Source organism: Pituophis catenifer, unplaced genomic scaffold, assembly GCF_029215685.1.
Source record: "Pituophis catenifer annectens isolate HBS135680 unplaced genomic scaffold, rPitCat1.0.hap2 SCAF_2, whole genome shotgun sequence".
In the NCBI taxonomy this organism is placed as follows: domain Eukaryota; kingdom Metazoa; phylum Chordata; class Lepidosauria; order Squamata; family Colubridae; genus Pituophis; species Pituophis catenifer.
The window spans coordinates 34,771,301-34,791,875 of record NW_027256882.1 but is presented as its reverse complement, the minus strand read 5'-3'; the positions used below and the strand labels follow the sequence as shown (position 1 = coordinate 34,791,875).

Sequence of the window (20,575 nt, the reverse complement as noted above, 5' to 3'; positions counted from 1 at the left end):
CCGCTCGTACACACAAAGGCACAACACCCCATGTGACCTCCTGCCGCAAGCAGCGGCACTAACACAAGGTGCCACACGGCCTCCTGCAGTGAGTAGCGGCACCGGCACGACAAGCTACATAGCGTCCAGGCACAAGCGTCCATAGAAGAAGTCAAGCAATGGCGCAATAGGTGTTGGGGCATGGCCTGCCTGCAGTGGTCCTAAGGTAAGTGGGTAAGACATCCCCCAAAAATAAGACCTGGTGCCCCTTTTGGAAGCAATATATATATATATATATATATATATATATATATATATATATATATATATATATATATATATATATATATACATACATACATACATACATACATACAGGGATCCCGAATCCAAAAGCCACGGCTCAATGACCGAGCCACGGCCTGTTTGAAATCAGGCTGTGGGAGAAATGGAGTGGAGCTTGACATGCAAGCACAAGTGCCCTCCATTCATGCAACTGGAGCGCCGCACACGAGCGCAAGCACCCTCTGCTCGCACGCGAACCTCTGTTCGCATCAGTGGAGGGCGCACGCACAAATGGAGCTGCGGTCATGCACATGAGCAGCTGCCACTCCCATGCCCCTCCCCCGCCACCTGGCCAGCCATGAAGCTGGAAAGTTTGGGGACTGTTGCTCTAAGCGGTTTACAGAGTCAGTGTTCTGCCCCAGCTACGGACGCCAAAGAACGCAGCACACACAAATTCTTTACAAAACTTAATTTACTAAAATAACTCGGTCTTTGTCAAACAAAGGCTGTTAATAAACTTCCTTAACAGCCTACAAGAAACCAAATATAAAGTAATCACACTCTTACTATGGTTGGCAGAAAGCCCAGAAGCAATTTGCAGAGAATCCAGACGCGAAGGAGAGCGAACTAAAGTTGTTCCCTACAAATTGCTTCAGTTGGCATTCCTCCTTAAATAGGCTAAGGGAGTGGCCAATTAGCCCCAAGCCTTACTCTCGAGGAGACCTCCTCCTGAGGAGCCACTCCTGCCTTTTGGCAGCTCTATGGACCCGGGCTTTGAGAAGAGGCTGCTCCTCTTCGTCCTCTTCACTTAAAGGAGCTTCTGGAGGTTCTGAAGGCCCTGGCTGAATCCCTGCCTCTGGCACATCTTCTCCAGCCTCCTCACTGTCCGCCTCGAGTGCCAGCTGCACAGGCTGCTGGCGCAACACCACACCAGCCTCCTCGCTGTCAGAATCAGCTACAATCCGCACAGGCCGCTGACGGGCCACAACAGTCAGCCTATTGCCCCCAATAACCTGGGTCTTCATTTTACCGACCTCGGAAGAATGGAAGGCTGAGTCAACCTTGAGCTGGTGAGAATCAAACTGCAGTACTGCTGGCAGTCAGCAGAGTTAGCCTATAATACTGCATTGTAATCACTGCGCCACCCCGGCTCTGTTCCCTAGTTTAGGTAATGAAAGGTCTGCAAGAAAACAAGCAAACTAAAAGAGCACCAAGGATCTCTCACCCCCTGCAATGTGCTCTGCACTAGATGGGATCCTCCATCCCTCCCTTGCCCCTTTTCCCATCCAAGGGAACTCACGGGGGGCACAGCAGCAGCCCAGGGCTCCACATCGGGGGCGGGGGGCTCCCCCTGCTGCAATTCCTCACGTTCCGGCTCCCCTCGCTGCTGGGGCATGGCTTCCTCTGCTGTCGTGGCTGGGGCCGGGGAGGCCGCAGTCTCTCGCTGCAAAAGAGAAGAAAATGTAGGGATGCACTGAAGAGCGTCGAAGGAGCCAGACTGAGCTGTTGCAACGTGGTCTACTTGGGGCTTGCCTTGAAGTCTATTCAGGCTGTCCCACAATGCGCTGACAGGAGCAGTTGAGATACCTCAGTTTTATAAGCTGCATTGCCTGACGAGAGGGAGAGGGATTTTTAACTATGCAGCTTTTTGCGCGAAAACTTCAGAACTGGCTTTGCTTCTACTGTGCCTATATGGATCTATCAGTGAAGTTATCCTCTTGGTAAAATAATGTCCCAAGAGTTTCTTTTGCTGTATATGCCAATGGGACGGTTGACACCCTAAGCTAGTCTTTCTCCACCTTGGCAACTTTTAAGATGTATGTATGTATGTATGTATGTATGTATGTATGTATGTATGTATGTATGTATGTATAAATAAATAAATAAATAAATAAATAAATAAATAAATAAATAAATAAATAAATAAATAAATAAATAAATAAATAAATAAATAAATAAATAAATAATTTTATTTCTATACCGCCCTTCTCCCGAAGGACTCAGGGCGGTGTACAGCCAATTTAAAAACACAAGACACAACAATGATTAAAAATTAAGATAATTAAATAAATTTGGCCGGATTAAAACCCCAAAAATTTAAATACCCCAATTAAAATTATTATGTTGATAGCCCGGCCTGGCGGAACAACAGGGTCTTCAATGCGCAACGAAACACCCGGAGGTCGGAGATCTTACGTATTTCCGGGGGCAGTTCATTCCACAGGGCTGGGGCTCCCACAGAGAAGGCCCTCCCCCTGGGTGTCGCCAGCCGACATAACTTGGCTGATGGCACCCTGAGGAGACCCTCTCTGTGGGAGCGGACTTGTCGGTGGGAGGCTATTGGTGGCAGAAGACGGTCTCGAAGGTACCCAGGTCCTATGCCATGGAGCGCTTTAAAGGTGGTAACCAACACCTTGAATCGCACCCGGAAGATCACTGGGAGCCAGTGCAGCTCGCACAGGAGGGGTGTCACGCGGGCACAACGGATTGCGCCCATAAAGTTGAAGTATGGACTTCAACTCCCAGAATTCCTCGGCCAGCCATCTTAAAGTTGCCAAGGTTGAAAAATGCTGCCATGGGTGATGCTCTGGTTTTGGTTTTAATGATTGTTGTCGCTTTTTCTAGACTTTTTTGGATTGTCGTGTCTATGTTTTTACTGGTTAACTAAGGCCAAATGATAGACAAAGAAGACCTGACTGAAAAGTTCTGTTCCTTTTCTTTAATGCAGGATCCAATCTGGGTCAATCACTGAGACCAGAAGTTTTGTCTTCAGAGCTTTCGGACCTGTGCTGGAGCCCATCCTCAGGGAACTTCTCTCTAGCAGAGTGTGTGGTATTTATACGGCGCCTGCAGTATTTGGCTTTTTAGATGCTGAATGGGGTGGGTTAATGGTTGGCTTTTAAATCGCTGGCTGTCGTTTGCTTGTGCTGCCCAGCCCTTCACCTTCTAAATACGGTAGAACCTCTGGTCACGACCATAATTCGTTCCGTAACTTTGGTCGCAACCTGATTTGGTCGTGACCTGAACCTAATTTTGGAAATTTGACGCTTAAAAAGAAAAAAATGGCACGAAAATCAGCCGCAAAAAAAAATAATTGTGAATTTTTTGGCTGAACCTGATTTGGTCATGGTCAGAAGCATTCGTGACCAGACGTTCTACTGTACTTGATAGGCTGGTGGTAAATCAATACTCCCATTGACTGACGAGGGGTTTTTATTAATGTTCCGGATGAGAAAACCTCATTCTATTGTCTGCACTGTAGAAGCAGCACCTCACTGTAAGGATCCCCGATCGTAATGCACCCCACATTTTGAAAGAAACCAGAAGGTCTCAACAGATGCTAATCATCACCTACATCTTCCAAGCTCTATGATGATCTCGACACTTGTGCAAAAAACACATCCGTCGCACAGACGGGCCCGGAAGTGTGCTAAAAAGCCCCTCCCACTCCATACCTGTATGGTCTCTGGAGCCTGTTCTGCAATCTGGACGTCCATGGGCTCTTCGGGAGCAGGCTGAGAAGGTGCAAGGAAAAAGAAGGTTATCAAAGCCCCTGCAGTGCACTCTGGGCCTTTCCCTGCCATCTTCCTCTTCTGGACCCTGTTCTGGCTCACAGCCAGCGTCTTAGAGGAAAAGCACTACTATGCTATAGGACAGGGTTGTCAAACTCTGGCCTGCGGGGCCAGCCTGGAACAGCAAAAGGACCGGTCTGTGGGGCCTCTACCAGCGAAAACAGAGCTCTGAGAGGCCCGCCACGGGCCACACCCATCCCCAACCACGCCCATCCCCAACCACGCCCATCCCCATCCCCACACACCTCTGAGGTCAAAAACAAAAGCGGCCCTCAATGAAATTGCGTTTGACATCCCTGCTGTAGGACCATACTGAACCTTAAACTAGTTTCCAAAGGGTGTGGTTGCAACGAAAAGTTGAACGTTGTTATTTTTTAAAAAAATAGGTAAAAGAGATGCTATGATTACAGTGATCTTGTGTCCTTTATTATAAAGGACTGTCCTTTATTTCAGAAAGCTGTCCTTTAGATTTTTTGTTTGTTTGTTTGTTTGTTTGTAATTCACCTTTGATCTTTATTTAGGTCGTTTTTAAAATAAATTGACCTTTACTGTTTGATCTTTAGATATTTTCATTAGAGGATGCGTGTTTGTGAAGTTTTCCTTGGTTTTGCTAGAGTTTTTTTTTTCCTTTTAAAGCCAGGTTATAAACACAAAAACGTTAACATTTCTTTATCCTTATGAAGCACCTTCAAATCTGTCCCTTTTCCGGTTTTGTTCTTTTATCTTTTTCCAATAGTCACCATAACAATGACGCACTCCAAATTTTCTCTGGATTTTATGGACAACTGCCTAACCACACTTCAGCACCCATGCTCCATTATCACAAGGCTCATGCTACTACTGGCTTACTTACTGATTGTATCTCATCACAAGACAAGTTCACAATAAAAGGAAACATAATCATAATAAATCTTATAACTAGGTTAAAATGTCCCAATCAATACAGGGGAGACACCCCTCACCCAAAAAAAAAAAATTCCTGGAAAAGTTGTTTTAAATTTTTTATGGAACGTTTTTTGATTGGTTGGTTGGTTTTTATAGCTGCTTATATTTTAACAAGGGACATGGTGGCTCAGTGGCTAAGACGTTGAACTTGTCGATCAAAAGGTCGGCAGTTCAGCGGTTTGAATCCTTAGTGCCGGGTAACGGGGTGAGCTCCCGTTACTTATCCCAGCTTCTGCCAACCTAGCAGTTCGAAAGCACATAAAAAATGCAAGTAGAAAAATAGGAACCACTTTTGGTGGGAAGGTAACAGCGTTCCGTGCACCTTTGGCGTTTAGTCATGCCGGCCACATGACCACAGAGACGTCTTCAGCCAGTGCTGGCTCTTTGGCTTTGAAACGGAGATGAGCACTGGCCCCTCGAGCCAGAAACGACTAGCACACATGTGCGAGGGGAACCTATATCTCAGCCAACAACTCTGGGAAGCTCACAACTCAATGTTGGAAACTGATGGACCTCCAACAAGCGACTATTCCACAAGGGCTGATCCTATCACCAAAAAACACTTCCAGGCATTCTCCACTCCAACCTCCACCAAAATGAAGCACTACCAGCTCCTTCTACTAGCGTAATTGAAGTTCTTAGGCCAATTCCAGTGCAAAGATTACGGAAGGACATCGTCCATGTAGTCACCTCTGTGCCCCGTGCCTTACCTTGCCAGTTGAAAGATAGGCTCCACTTTGGCCATGGCTGCCAGTCCCCAAAGCTCTGAGGAATTTGCTTTCCCTGCGCTTTCCTCCCATGGATTTCCCCAGGTCCCTTACCTGTGGGAGGTCGCCCACTCTGCGGACATATTGCAAGATCTGTTCCTCTGTGACTGGCATGTGCTCCAGGATGACTTGCAGGCGCATGCTCATCATGGTGGTGAGCCAGCTCACCAAGGACGGGTTCATGTCTGCCGACATCCGCCTCTGGGGAGAGGGGAGGGAAGGTGAAGAGAGCAGGGCAGGGGGAAAGGAGAGGAGGGAGAGGAGAGGAGAGGAGAGGAGAGGAGAGGAGAGGAGAGGAGAGGAGAGGCGAGGCGAGATGAGATGAGAGAAGAGGAAGGGAGAGGGGAGAGGAGGGGGGGAGAGAGGGGAGGAAGGAAGGGGAGGGAGGAGAGGGGAGGGGATGGAGGGGAAGGGATAAGAGAGGAAGGGAAGGAAGAGGAGAGAGTGAGAGGAGGGAAGGGGAGGGAGAGAAGAGGGGGGAGAGTAGGTGAGGGAGGGAAAGGAGAGGAGGAAGAGGAGAGGAGAGGAGAGGCGAGATGAGGTGAGAGAAGAGGAAGGGAGAGGGGAGAGGAGGGGGGAGAGAGGGGAGGAAGGAAGGGGAGGGAGGAGAGGGGAGGGAATGGAGGGGAAGGGATAAGAGAGGAAGGGAAGGAAGAGGAGAGAGTGAGAGGAGGGAAGGGGAGGGAGAGAAGAGGGGGGAGAGGAGGTGAGGGAGGGAAGGGAGAGGAGGGGAAGGGAGAGGAGAGGGGGAGAGGAGGAGTGAGAGGAGGAGGGGAGAGGAGAGAGGAGGGAAGGGGAGGGTGAGAGGAAGGGGAAGAGGAGGGAAGGGGGGAGAAGAGAGGAGGGGAGGAGAGAAGGTGTAAACAATTCTTTCCAAGTCCATCATAACACTGAACAGTCATCAAGGGACTACCTGTACTGGTGAGTCGGATATACAGGTAGTCCTTGACATACAGCCACAACTGAACCCAATATTTCACGTTGCTAAATTCATTCGCCTGCTCCTCTTCCGGGTTTCTGGCACGCATGCGCACATGACGATCAGCTGGCCTTTGTGCATGCGGGTGTGCCAGAAACAGGAAGAGCTGGTCTTCTGTTTTCCGGCGTGAGCATGCGTGCGGGCCAGCTGATTGGCGGGTGCGCATGTGTGGCAGTAACCGGAAGACTTGCTGGCCGGCACGCATGCATGCCCTGGAACCCAGAAGTACCTTCTCTGGTGCGTGCATGCCCCCTGGGCAGCTCCTCTTCCTGATCGTGGCCCCGACGAGCGTGCACGAAGTGGTCCCTTTTCGGCACTGAGTGCCGAAAAGGTTCGCCATCTCTGCCATAGTCGGATGCTTGGCAACTGGCTCATATTTAGTCCTTCTTTTCTCTAGACCAGTGATGGCAAACCGAAAAGGTAGCGCGGAAACGTCGCACGTGCTCATCGGTGCCCCGATCTGGAAAAGCTGAACTTCCAGGTTCTAGCGCCCGATGATCAGCTGGCCGGCGGGCATGTGCAGGTCGGTTTTCAGCACTGCCGCGTGTGCGAAGGGACTGCGCTCCAGAAAAGCTGACCTTCTGGATTCTGGCACGCACGCACGAGCACCCAAAAATCAAACAGGCCCGTTTTTCACAAAAAATGGGACATACGGAGCAAGGCTTCAGGAGGCCAAAAAAAGGCTGTATTCTGTGTATTTTACTCTCACTATCTTCCTTAGTGGGTCGTGCAAACCGCTATTCCAAACAATGCTATTTATAGGGGGTGGGGGGTGGGGGCAGTGGTGGGTTGCCCTGGTTCTCACCGGTTCTATAGAACCGGTAGTAAAACCGGCAGGAGGCCCCGCCCACCGACCCTGACATCACCAAAACGCCTCTGTGCATGTGCAGAAGAGCGAAGTGAGCGTGTGTGCGTGGCCCCACTGCTAACCGGTAGTAAAGGCAAGTAGAACCCACCCCTGGGTGGTGGGGGAGCACTGAGGATGAGTTTGTAGTACCAAGGGGGCGGTAGACTGAAAAAGTTTGGGAACCACTGCTCTAGACTATAGCCAAACCCAGTCGCTGCAACCGTTCTTCATATGTTTTAGTCTTCGGGGCTTTTAATCCCGGAGATACGGAGGATCCCGGATCTGCGCACCTTCCGCCGCGCTCTTAAGACCTTTTTATTCCACCAGGCGGGCCTGGCCTAATTTTCTCCCTAATTTTTAATTTTTTAATATTTTTAATATTCAAAGTTTAATTTGTTTTAAATTGATTGGGGTTTTTAATCTGTCTGGGCCAAACTATTTAATTCGATTTTATTTCTGCTTTTTAGATTTTGTATGTATGTATTTTATTGTTGGCTGCTCACCGCCCTGAGTCCTTTGGGAGTAGGGCGGTATATAAATCAAATAAAAGTAAAAAATAAAGTAAAAGTAATCATCTTGGTTCAGGGGTCTCCAACCTTGGCAACTTTAAGACTTGTGGACTTCAACGCCCAGCTGGCTGAGGAACTCTGGGCGTTGAAGTCCACAAGTCTTAAAGTTGCCAAGGTTGGAGACCCCTGTCTTAGTTGATTGATTAAAGAGGCCCTCCTCAAAACAGGGCAATTGCCCGATCTGTCTGTCACTCACAATGCGGTCATTGATGACTGTGGTGAGGGCCGTCTGTTCCCCTCGCAAGCAGTAAAGGTTCAGCGCCAAGCACTCAAAGAGGCCCTGGTTACACAGCTCAAGCAGTCGGTAGCCAAAGGTGTGATCTAGAACCAAAAAGTTACAAAGGTGATTAGAAAAAAGCGAGTTCATCGTTCTCTCTCTCTCTCTTCCAGGAAAGCCTCCTTCCGCTCTGGCCGACTTCTTACCGGTGCAGTGCAAGATATGCGTGGCAATTCGGTTGAACTGCTCCTGCAGGAATTCCAAATTGGTGCGGGTAATGTCAACTCCATCTTGGACTTGGACCGAGGCCTAAAGGGGGGAAAGAAAGGGAAAAAAAAAACAGATAACAGACCGAGAGCAAATCTGGATTATTGTCCTAAAATAGAAGTTAAAAAAGTTCTGGGTGCAGCTTTTATAAGTGCAGAGTATTGCGACTGTTTTTCGGGGGGGGGGGGGCGGGCTCGAAAAGAACAACAACACAGGGCGCCTGAAAAATGAGGGCAAATTTAATTTGTAGGGAATTTCTGACCCACGGCATTGCACAGATGGCCAGATGTACAGAGTTAAGTGGGCATTCAATAGCCTGGTGGCTCAGCAGACTGATAGCATTGTGATTAACACCAGCTGTTTGCAATTACTGTAAGTTCGAATCTCCCCAGGCTCAAGGTTGACTCAGCCTTCCATCCTTTCTAAGGTAGGTAAATTGAGGACCCAGTTTGTGGAGGCAATAAACTGACTTTGTATAAATATACAAAAGTATGAAGGCTATTGCTTAACACATTATAAGCCGCCCTGAGTCTCCGGAGAAGGACAGCATATAAATCAAAGCAAAAAAAAAAAAAAAAGCACTTTTTTTCTTTTCCAAATGAAAAAAAGCCAACTTGCCTCAGAGCAGAACTTCTGTTTTCGAAGAGTAAAGGAAAGAGCATATCAGTCTGATCATGGTTATAGCTAGTCCTTGACATACAACCAGTGGTGGGCTGCTGCTGGTTCGGACCGGTTCAGGCGAACCAATAGTTCTGACGATCAGATGGACCCGCCTGCCCATCCCCGCCCTATCCTGTCCTATATTGCCTTCTTTCTGGCTCAGCTGATTTCCGCACATCCGCTGTTCTACATACCGGGGCTGCCTTAGAAGGTAAGCAGCTGAGCTTCAAATTGCTGTCTTTTGAACGCTGCGCGCAAGCGCGTTAGGCGTGCGTGCGCGCAATGCGCCTGAAGCGCGTTCTCACAGAACTGGTTGTTGGAAGGCTGAGTCAACCTTGAGCCTGGTGAGATTTGAACTGCCAAATTGCAGGCAGCCCACAGTCAGCAGAAGTAGCCTGCAGTACTGCATTCTTAACCACTGCGCCACCGTGGCAGTAAACACTTTCATCTCCACAAGCTGAGTGCCCGGTTGCGCTTCCCATTCCCCAGCCCAAACCACACAGCTCCATTCAAAGCAGAGGAAGGAAAAAGTGGACTCAAACTTACAAAACTCTCCCGGACATATTCCTCCAAGCCGTTAATCAAACTGTAGGTGGCCATCTGAAAGAACCCAAAAGAGAAGGCAAATTATTCACCTGAGCAGCAGATAAAAAGCTGGAGAAGGAACACCCGGGTGAGAAGAAGCTTGTTAAGGAATTTGTAGAGTAATCCTTGAATAGCAAGGGTGTGTACATGAAAGCGATTGAGAATAGATACGAATAAGCACAGTCAACACACAGATACACTGAGTTGTGTTTACTTTCAGGAAATAGTAAGGCACAGTCCAATAAACAGTCCAGGTCATACACATATAAAGCAGGAGATAGCAAAACGAGAGTCCAGGGATAATCCAATAACAAAGTCTTCTTACCAGTCGTCGTAGTCATTCACAATAAACAGTTCTTCTGGATTTGCAAACAGTAGCATACAGAGATATCAGAGAGCAAGAACAGCAAAGAGAAACAAACCATGTTTCTAGCTCCCTCTTAAGGAGATTGGCTACAGAGCTAACCAATCAGGACACAGTATGATGCAATACAGCAGTCTTAAAGCTATATTGATGGTTTATATATTGCCAACCCAACAAGGTAGGTAATACTCATTTCCTAACAAAGCTCATCTCACCCGGACGTTGCGGTCGGTGGGCTCCTGGCCGTGCAGGTACTCTTCCCGGAAGAAGCGGCTGAGCTGGGGCTGAATCCGTTGCAGAGGCTGGAACTGGCCGTGAAGCAGCATCACCATGTCCACCATGGAGAAGTTCTGGCAGATCAAAGACAGGAGGTCTCCAAAGAAGCCTGCAAAACAAAGAGGAGCAAAAAAATAAAGGGGGGTCAAGTGTCACAGGCCCCTCAAAGTCCTGGTCCAGGCTGGTGGGATCATTGCCGCTTTATAAGTTGAGCTGAGGTGGCGCAATGGTTAGAGTGCTGTACTGCAGCTACTTCAGCTGACTGCTAGTTCAGCAGATCAGCGGATCAAATCTCAAGGCTCAAGGTTGACTCAGCCTTCCATCCTTCCGAGGTGGGTAAAAGGAGGACCCAGATTGTTAGGGGGCAATATGCTATTTGGTATACTGTCTTTGGTGTAAACCACCCAGAGTCCTCGGAGAGTGGACGGCATAGAAATATGAATGAATGAATGAATGAATGAATGAATGAATGAATGAATGAATGAATGAATAAATAAATAAATAAATAAATAAATAAATAAATAAATACAAAGCCTTTGTTAAGACCACACCTGGAATACTGCATCCGGTTTTGGTCGCCGTGTTACCAAAAAAAAAAAAAAAAAGTTTGAGACTTTGGGGAAAAAATGCAGAGAAGAGCAACTACGATGATGGAAGTCCTGGAGACTAAAACATATGAAGAACAGTGGCAGGAATTATGTGTGGCTAGTCTAGAGAAAAGAAGGACTAGGGGTGACATGATAGCAATATTCCAGTATTTGACGGGCTGCCACAAAGAAGAAGAGGAGTCAACTTATTTTCCACAGCATCAGAAGGCAGGACAAGAAACAATGGATGGAAACTAATCAAGGGGAGAAGCCACCTAGAATTAAGGAGAAACCTCCTGACAGTGAGGACAATTAATTAATTAACCAGTGGAACAGCTTCCCTAGTGGGTGCTTCATTATTGGAGGCTTTTAAGAAGAGACTGGACAACCACTTTTCTGAAATGGTTATGGTTTAGGGCCGTGATGGCGAACCTATGGCACGCGTGCCACAGGTGGCATGCAGCACCCTCTCTGATGGCACGCGAGCAGTCGCCCCAGTTCAGCTCTGCTGCGCATGCCAGTAAAAAAGGTTGATATGATTTGATTTCCCACTTGTACTTAAGTGCAAGGCCCTTGTTAAGTGAGTTTTGCCTTAGTTTACGATCTTTCTTGCCTCGGTTGCTAAGTGACTTCCCTGCAGTTGATAAATTCCTAGTCCGGTTGTTAAGTGAATCTGGCTCCATCATTCATTTTTGCTTGTCAGTCTCAAAAGGGGATCTCATGACGGCCATAAGTATGAACCAGTTGTCAAGGGGCTGAATTTTGATTGCATAATCACGGGAAATGCTGCAAAGGTTGTAACTATAAAACGGTCGTAAGTCCCTTCTCCCAGTGGTGTTGTAAACTTTGAATGGTCACTAAACGAACCGTTATACGTCAAGGACTACCGTAATACTTCGCTCTCTTTTTTTGTGTGTGTGTTCTAGGCCAGCAGGTCCCCAGTTTCCCATCGGCTCCGACACGCGTAGTGATTGCCAGGCCTTCTGCTCCTTCTGTGCGGCCCACCCACGCATTTATTTTCACATTTATTTATAAATGCGTGTGCGAATGCATTTATTGCATTCGCGCATGCACGCTTTGGGCACTCGGTCCAGAAAAGGTTAGCCATCACTTATTTATTTATTTATTTAGCGTATGGTTGGTCACACACAGTATTAAAACAGTATTAAAATCATCATCAGAACACCACAGAAAAGTGGATGGAGGCGTCGAATAGCTGTTCCCCCCAAGATGTCTCCGACCATATCAGTCCTAGTAGTATACCTCCAGGATTAGCCTACCCCGACACACATATGGGTGACATATAATAGCCATCACTGGTATAGGGTCTCCTGCTTGAGCAGCGAGTTGGATTAGAAGACCTCTAAGGTCCCTTCCAGCTCTATTCTGATTGATTGATTGACCACTGGAAGACAACAGCAGAAGCAGAGAGAACTTGACTGGGAAAAGGAAAGAAGGACCTTTCAGTCCAAGGATCATCCCACGGGGAAAATAACAAAAGAAGAGCCAGCGAAGACAAGGAGTTGCTAAACAGGATTATTTTTAATTCCAGGTGCAGATGAGATGCCGGTGGATAAAAATTAACCCTAAACATTAACTCCTCATCCACAATACAAAACATGCCTACGTTGGAGGGCTACAAAGACAACAAATGAAAGTCTTAAAATATTAAAAAAAAAACATTTTCTCCTTTTTCTTTTTCCTTTCCTTTCCTTTCCTTTCCTTTCCTTTCCTTTCCTTTCCTTCCTCTCCTCTCCTCTCCTCTCCTCTCTCCTCTCCCCTCCTCTCCTCCCCTTCTTTTTTTTTTTTTAAACTCTCAACATGGTTTTGAGACTGAGGCCCCAGGGGAGAAAGAGAATAAAGAATGCAGCAAGTCCCATATCGAAGAAGGGCCTCACACTTAAGTACAAGTGGCAAATCAAATCATATCAACCTTTTTTACTGGCAAAGACCAGCTATAGGGAGGGTGGGGTAGAAGGATTTTAAAAGCAGAAAATAATGCCAAGAAACAATGTTTGGTTACGTCCGTTTATTGTTTTTTTCCTTTAGAATTTTACATTATTTTTAGCCTTTTAGGTCATTTTTATTTTTGTATATATATTTTTTTCCTGCTTTTAAATTTCTCGTACGTAGCCTCCTTATGCCGGCCTTTGACTGTACTAAAGGTTGATTTGATTTAAATGGCGACTGGGCTACCCCAAATATATCAGCCTGTTTTCTTACGTTGGAATAAAATCACAGAATCACGAAGAAAGAAAAGGAGCCCTTCCGAATTGGGAAATCTGCCTGTGTTACATGACCACAAACCTCTCTGTCAGATTCGTGAATGTGCCATTTCTCAAGGGGGAAGAGGGGGACCCCTGCGTTTCATATTGCATTCATACTTTATGGCTTTCTCCCAGGGTGGATAAAAATCAATGATTTTTTTTTAAAAATCAAAAAAAATCAGATTTTTTTTATTTAAATCGATTTTTTTTATTTTTATTGGATTTATTTTAATAAAAAACTTTTGGGGTAAAAATCTATCGTAAGATAGTTTTCTATTTAAGGTACATAAATAATTTAGTTTATTCAGCCTGAAATGGAGCTTAGTTATGTAGCATGAGGCTGTATATTCTGCAACACTGGGACTATCGGTGAGTCAACAGTGGGTCAAAGGAGTAGCAGAGATGACAGTTGCTCTTTAAAAATTATGATTTAAATCGAGTTGATTTAAATCAAGCCTTTTTACTAGTTTAATTTAACTAGTAAATCAAGCCTTTTTACTAGTTTAATTTAACTAGTTTACAATTTAAATCATGATTTAAATTGTGATTTAAATCAACTCGATTTAAATCAAATCCACCCTGCTTTCTCCCCAGTAGTCACTACACTATAAAAAAGATGTTGAGGCTCTAGAAAAAGTGCAGAGGAGAGCAACCAAGATGATTAGGGGGCTGGAAGCTAAAACATACGATGCACGGTTACAGGAACTGGGCATGGCTAGTCTAGTGAAGAGAAGGACCAGGGGTGACATGATAGCAGTCTTCCAATATTTGAGGGGCTGCCACAAAGAGGAGGGGGTCAAGCTATTTTCCAAGGCACCCGAAGGCCAGACAAGGAATAATGGATGGAAACTGACCAAGAAGAGATTCAACCTGGAAATAAGGAGAATTTTTCTGACAGTGAGAACAATCAACCAATGGAACAGAAATTGCCTTCGGAAGTTGTGGGAGCTTCATCACTGGAGGCTTTCAAGAAAAGATTGGACTGCCATTTGTCAGAAATGATATAGGGTCTCCTGCTTGAGGGAGGGGGGGTTAAATGACCTACATTATGTCCCTTCCAACTCTGTTAATCTGTAATCTCCTGTATCCTGCCATTTATTGATTTATACTTTCTAGCCTGGCGCCTAGATGCATTTTCTCACCTATTGGGGAATGTAAGGGGAGGGAGGTCCATGTGGATTTCATCCCCCGAGAGGGGGGGCGAGGGAAAGAGAGGATGACCCTGAAAAAGTTCCCTTATCTCTTTCTCAGAGCAGCCGGTACAATAACACCTTCGCATCTGTGGATTGGCTAAATCCACATCAGACTGTTGGGAGGCCCTTTCTTGAATAAGGGGGAGAGGCCGGGCCTTACATACTCTTTAAAAAATTCTTCAATGAAAGACCCGTTAAGATATGAGGAATTAAGAAGGCAAGTACAGGTAGTCCTCGACGTACGACCACAATCCAGCCCAGAAATGGATGTTGCTAAGCGAGACATGGGTGAAGTGAGTTTTACCCCATGGTACGGACCTTTCTTGCCTCGGTTGTTAAGTGAATTGCGGCAGTTAAGTGAGTTAGGCGGTTGTTAAGTGAATCTGGTTTGATCGCCAAGAGGTGACCACGTGATCCTGGGACACTTCAACCGTCATAAATGTGAATTGGTTGGCAACTGTCTGATGTTGGATCACGTGACCAAAATGGGGAGGCTGCAACGGTCGTGAGAAAAATGGCGCTGTGAGGAAAAAATGGCGCCGTGGGTCACTTTTTCTCAGTGCTGTTGTAACTTTGAACAGTCACTAAACGAACTGTTCTAAATCAAGGACCGCCTGCATTAGAGAATTCAATGGGCTGCTGAATCCTTAGGACAAGAAGTCAGTTTTATCCCACTTGATCGCTCCCCGTTGCCGGAGCAACCACATAGGCCTTACCCAGAGCGCCTTCCGTGCCCGGCTCAAAGATGTTGCTGGTGCCGCTGAGGCGCTGGATGAAGTCGGCGATACTCTCCGTGCTGCCTTGCTGGGCGCTGAGGGAGCCCATCATGGAGGACAGCACCCCCTGGACCACGCTGGTGAAGAACTCGGGAGGCAAAGCATCTGCTGAGGCGCCCCCACGGCCTCCATGGCCACCGCTGCCCAGGCCGGCCGAGAATCCCTCCGGTCCACTTTGGGGGGCTGAGGGAGGAGGGGGCGAAGGAGAAGCGGCTGGTTGCGGAGGAGGCGCCATCTGCTCAGGAGGGTTTGGGGGGCCTCCCATCTGCGTCGCCTGGAAGAAAAAAGAAGGAAGAGAGACGGGTGCTTGGAAAGAGCGGCAGTAATTTTGGAAGGCCTCAAGGCCCAGCTTCTTTCAGTTCAAAAGAGAGGAAAGGCTGAACGAAGGGAGTGAGTCTTGAAAGACAGACGGGAATCCAGAGAATTTGGCAATAAGATTTCTAAGGGAACCATCTGAGGATAGGATACCCATGGAGGGATTTCTCTCACAAAGCTGGGTTCAGGCCCATCATCTTCAGACCAATAATGATTTGAAGAAAGGAAAATGGAACTAACGAGACACTCCCCCCCCAAAAAAAAACAACCAAATTTGGGATGCCAAATGCAGGTGCTTTGTGGCTTAGTGTTGGCTCAGGGACTCGGTTGGGGTTGACCTAGTAGGCCAGACAGGCTGCTGTCATTCAGATGGTCCTTCTTGAAATGCTCCTTCCCCAAGCTAAAACAAGGAGAGGCAACTATTTGGGAGGGAGGAAGAAAGAGAGAAAAAGAAAGAACGAGAGAGAAAAAATATGAGAGAGAATGAAAGGCAGGAGAGAAAGTGAGGCGAGGGAAAGGAAGGGAGAGAGGGGAGAGAGAGAGAGAGAGAGAGAGAAGGGAGGGGAGGGGAGAGGGAGAAAGGAGGGGAGGGGAAGGGGAGAGGGGAGGAGAGAGAAAGAGAAGGGAAAGGGGAGAGGGGAGAGGAAAGAAGGGAAAGGAGAGGGGAGAGAAGGGAGGGGAGGGGAGAGGGGGAAAGAAGGGGAGGGGAAGGGGAGAGGGGAGGAGAGAGAAAGAGAAGGGAAGAGCGGGGAAGAGAAAGCTGAGAGGGGAGAGGAAAGAAGGGAAGGGAAGGGGAGAGAAAGGGAGGAGAGGAGAGGAGAGGAGAGGAGAGGAGAGGAGAGGAGAGGAGAGGAGAGGAGAGGAGAGGAGAAGGGGAAGGAAAACTGGAAGGGGAGAAGGAAAACAGAAAGGTGAAGGAAAACAGGAAGGGGAGGGGAGGCAACTATTTGGGAGGGAGGAAGAAAGAAAAAAAGAATGAGAGAGAAAAAATATGAGAGAGAATGTAAGGCAGGAGAGAAAGTGAGGCGAGGGAAAGGACGGGAGAGGGGAGAGAGAGAGAAGGGAGGGGAGGGGAGAGGGAGAGGGAGAAAGAAGGGGAGGGCAGGGGAAGGGGAGAGGGGAGGAGAGAGAGAGAAAGAGAAGGGAAGAGAGGGGAAGGGAAAGGGGAGAGGGGAGAAGAAAGAAGGGAAGGGAGGGGAAGGGGAGAGAGTTTATTGGATTTCTATACCGCCCTTCTCCCAGGGGACTCAGGGCGGTGTACAGCCACATTAAAATACATGAATTTATAAAATTTAAAACCAATTAAAACAAATATATACAATTTGGCCCTCAAATTAAAACACACATACGCCCACTTAAAATTCATAATAGGCCAGATCGGCTTACTGAAACAGGAAGGTCTTTAGGGCACGGCGAAAAGTACGCAGGTCCGGGCTAAGATGAAGCTCTAGGGGCAGCTCGTTGCAAAGGGCTGGTGCTCCCACAGAGAAAAAAACCCTTAATCTCCTCTTTGACGTATGCCATCTCTCGGGGTTCCAAAACCCGTCATCAAGATAGGCCCTCGATAACGTGGAGGGCCAAACCTGCGAGAGGGGGGAATCTCGCAGCGCAAGAAGCTTGGACCTTAGGTACATCCAAAACTCTGGGATGATGGTACAAATAAGGCCGAGGAGTCCACAATGATAGTCCCAAAACGTCCAGGAAACAAGGCCAGATTAAACAGAAAGGGAGGAGAGGAGAAGGGAAAGGAAAACGGGGAGGGGAGGGGAGGGGAGGGGAGGGGAGAGGAGAGGGCAAAGGAAAACAGGGAGGGGAGAGGAGAGGAGAACTCACCTGAAGGAAGTCTGTCATGCCTTGCAGAAAAGCAGGCACGCCGGGCATAGCCACCGTGATGGTGGGAGACCCCACCCCTGCCACCCCCGCCATGCTGGAGCCTGCCGCCCCCAGGATGTTCCCCAGCAGTTGAGAGAACTGGAGTTCGGTGGCGGCTGCCGCAGGAGTCTGGCCCGAGGGGATGGGACCTCCCGGGGCCCCAGCTGAACTGCCCCCTGCAGCCGTCGTGGCCGTGTTGGTGGTGCCAGCGCTGGCTGAGGCTGTGGGAGGGGAGGCAGAGGTGCTGGTGCTGAAAGTAGCTTGGCTGCTGACGGAAGAAGAGGTCGACGAGGAAGCCCCGCTGCCCTGAGCTGGAAAAGCAAGACAGAGAGGGCCGCTGGATCAAGCAAGAGAAGGTGATGGCAGGTGAGGCCCGGTCCGCTATCAAACTTTCCAAGATCCCTCGTTTAACTCTAGCAATAGCGCTCAACAATGGCACATAGACTTATATACCGCTTTACCAGGGTTTACAGCCCTCTCTAAGCCGTTTACAGAGTCAGCATATTTCCCCCAAACAATCTGGGTCCTCATTTTACCGACCTCGGAAGGATGGAAGGCTGAGTCAGCCATGAGCCGGTCAGGATCGAACTGCTGGCAGCGGGCAGAGTTAGCCTGCAATACTGCATTCTAACCACTGGGCCACCGCGACTTCTAGGTGACGCTGTTGTCAATTCCCTTCCCTTCCCAAGAAGGACAATCAATCCCTAGGTCAGACATGGACCCTACAACTTTCTGTTCTTTTCCCCCCAACCCTCAATGTCCTCCATTCAGAGTAAATTTCTAGGTTAAGAAAATCCAGCCATTTTCAGCTCTGACACAGGTAGCCCTCGACTTACGATGGTTCACTCAGTGAACGTTCAAAGTTACGACGACACTGAAAAAAGGGACTGATGACCATTTGCCACACTTATGACCATTGCAGTATCCCCATGACCGTGTGATCAAAATTCAGACGCTTGGCAACTGACTCATATTTATGACGGTTGCCGTGTTCCGAGGTCATATGATCAGCTTTTGGGACCTTCTGACAAGCAAAATCAATGGGGAGGCCAGGGGTGAAATGCTCCCGGTTCGGACCAGATCGCCCGATCCAGTAGCGATGGAGGCGGGTGGTTCAAAGAACCGGTAGCAAAAATCCCTGCCCCGCCCCCCATGCCCAGCTGAGCTGCGCAGTCATCAGAGGCTTTTTTAAAAAAATTTAAAAGCATTTTTTCTACAACCTCTGAAGAGGTTGTAGAAAAAATACTTTTAAAAGCCTCTGATGATCCAAGCTGAGTTGCCTGATCGGCAGAGGCTTTTAAAAGAAAAAAAAAGCCTCTGACGATCTCAGCTGAGTTGCCTGATTTTGAAAGCATTTTTTAACAACCTTTTTTACAACAGGTAGTCCTCGACTTAAAACCACAAGTCGAGATGTTGTAAGTTGAGGACTATCTGTAAACCCACTCCTGCATCTCAAAATCCTCAGCCCCCACTCTGGGCTGCCTGTCTGTCACTTACCCACTATCACAGGCTGCATGAGAAGCTGTCCCACCAATCCGCTGATCATCTGGGCTAAGGAGGCATTGCCACCCATGCCTGGGCCCTGCGTGGAAAGAAGGGTGTTTTTTTTCAAGAGACGGAAAGCACCGCAGATAAAACGCCATCGCCCCCCCCCCTCCCCAATCTCCCACCCCTCGGGTCCTCACCCCTTGTCCTACGGCCTGGGGAGGCCCCGCGTGGGTGGGCCGCACAGAAGGAGCAGAAGGCCTGGCAATCACTACGCGTGTCGGAGCCGATGGGAAACTGGGGACCTGCTGGCCTAGGAACACACACACACAAAAAGAGAGCGAACGTATAACGGTAGTCCTTGACGTATAACGGTTCGTTTAGTGATCATTCAAAGTTACAACAGCACCGGAAGAAGGGACTTACGACCGTTTTACAGTTACGACCTTTGCGGCATTTCCCGTGATTATGCAATCAAAATTCAGCACCTTGGTAACTGGTTCATACTTATGGCCGTCATGAGATCCCCTTTTGAGACTGACAAGCAAAAAATGAATGGGGGAGCCAGATTCATGTAACAACCGGACTACGATTGTAAAATAAGGCAAAAACTCACTTAACAAATGTCTCGCTTGACAACAGAAATCTGCAGCTCAATTGTGGTCGTAAGTGGAGGACTAGCTATATTATGATCAGGATCTTGGCACCCCTAGGAGGAGGCTTAGCTTTTGGCGACCAGTTTCAGGGAGAACACCCCTTGCTACAAGTCAAGTCCTTGACTTACAACCACAATCGAGCCCAAAAATTCGGTTGCTAAGCGAGACAGTTACTAAATGAGTTTTGCCTCATGGTACAGCCTTTCTTGCCACAGCTGTTAAGTGAATCGCTGCAGTTGATAAGTTAGTCACACGGTTGTGACATGAGCCTGACTTCCCCATTGACTTTGCTTGTCAGAAGGTCGCAAAAGGGGATTCACAAGACCCCGGGACATTGCAACCGTCATAAATACGAGTCAGTTGCCAAGCGTCTGAATTTGGATCACGTGACCATGGGAAGGCTGCAATGATCAGAAGTGGCCATAACGGTCATGAGTCACTTTTTTCCAACGCCGTTGTAATTTTGAACTATCAACTCAATGAACTCTGGTACCTACCCAGTGGAGGGATTCAGCCAGTTCGAACCGGTTTACACGAACCGATTGTTAAATTAACACACACATCTCACTATCGAAGTGGATCCTGGGTGCTGCGCTGCAATGGAGAAACGGGCAACGGAGCGGCTGGCGTGAGGGAAGGAGGATGCCCCTTTCCCTCTTTCTTCTCCCTGCTCCTCCTTTCCTCGTGCCGCTGCTACGTTGTCCGTTTCTCCATTGCAACACAGCGCCCAGGATCCACTTTGATTTGGGGGAAGGGGATAATTTAACAACCGGATCACCCAGGGTCAGGTTGGCCATTGCGGGAGGCTCTTCCCGCATGTGTGGTGGAGCTGGAGAACAGAGAAGGGCCACGCCTCCCACAATAGCCAACCTGACCCTGGGCGAACCAGTTCTTAAATTATTTGAAACCTACCTATGTGCTTCCCTGCTCCTCCTCGGCTGCTTACCTGTGGCTGCTGAGGCCGCTGCTGCCATGGCTTGTTGCGTTATCTGGTGGGCAACGGCCTGCATGAACTCCGGTGGGAGGCTGGGTAGGGGCATGTGGGGACCGCTACCTGGAGAGAAGCAACAACAGAGCATGAGGCGAAATCAACAGGGCCGGAAACGGGCAAA

The 20,575-nt window shown here is 48.1% G+C and overlaps 1 protein-coding gene across 3 annotated transcripts in view; it reads right to left on the bottom strand.

The window, feature by feature from the left end:
* The window catches only part of BAG6 (BAG cochaperone 6), a 46,445-nt gene that overhangs the window by 5,074 nt on the left and 20,796 nt on the right, over nt 1-20,575 (bottom strand). For all 3 annotated transcript variants that reach the window (XM_070936642.1, XM_070936641.1, XM_070936643.1), the window contains exons 13-24: nt 20,410-20,517; nt 19,008-19,120; nt 18,820-18,904; nt 17,284-17,633; nt 15,076-15,409; nt 10,252-10,421; nt 9,634-9,687; nt 8,367-8,469; nt 8,140-8,264; nt 5,603-5,749; nt 3,720-3,779; nt 1,565-1,708 (exon numbers count right to left, since the gene is read on the bottom strand). In XM_070936642.1, the coding sequence (XP_070792743.1) occupies nt 1,565-1,708; nt 3,720-3,779; nt 5,603-5,749; nt 8,140-8,264; nt 8,367-8,469; nt 9,634-9,687; nt 10,252-10,421; nt 15,076-15,409; nt 17,284-17,633; nt 18,820-18,904; nt 19,008-19,120; nt 20,410-20,517 (1,793 nt within the window). The remainder of the gene's footprint in view (nt 1-1,564; nt 1,709-3,719; nt 3,780-5,602; nt 5,750-8,139; nt 8,265-8,366; nt 8,470-9,633; nt 9,688-10,251; nt 10,422-15,075; nt 15,410-17,283; nt 17,634-18,819; nt 18,905-19,007; nt 19,121-20,409; nt 20,518-20,575) is intronic.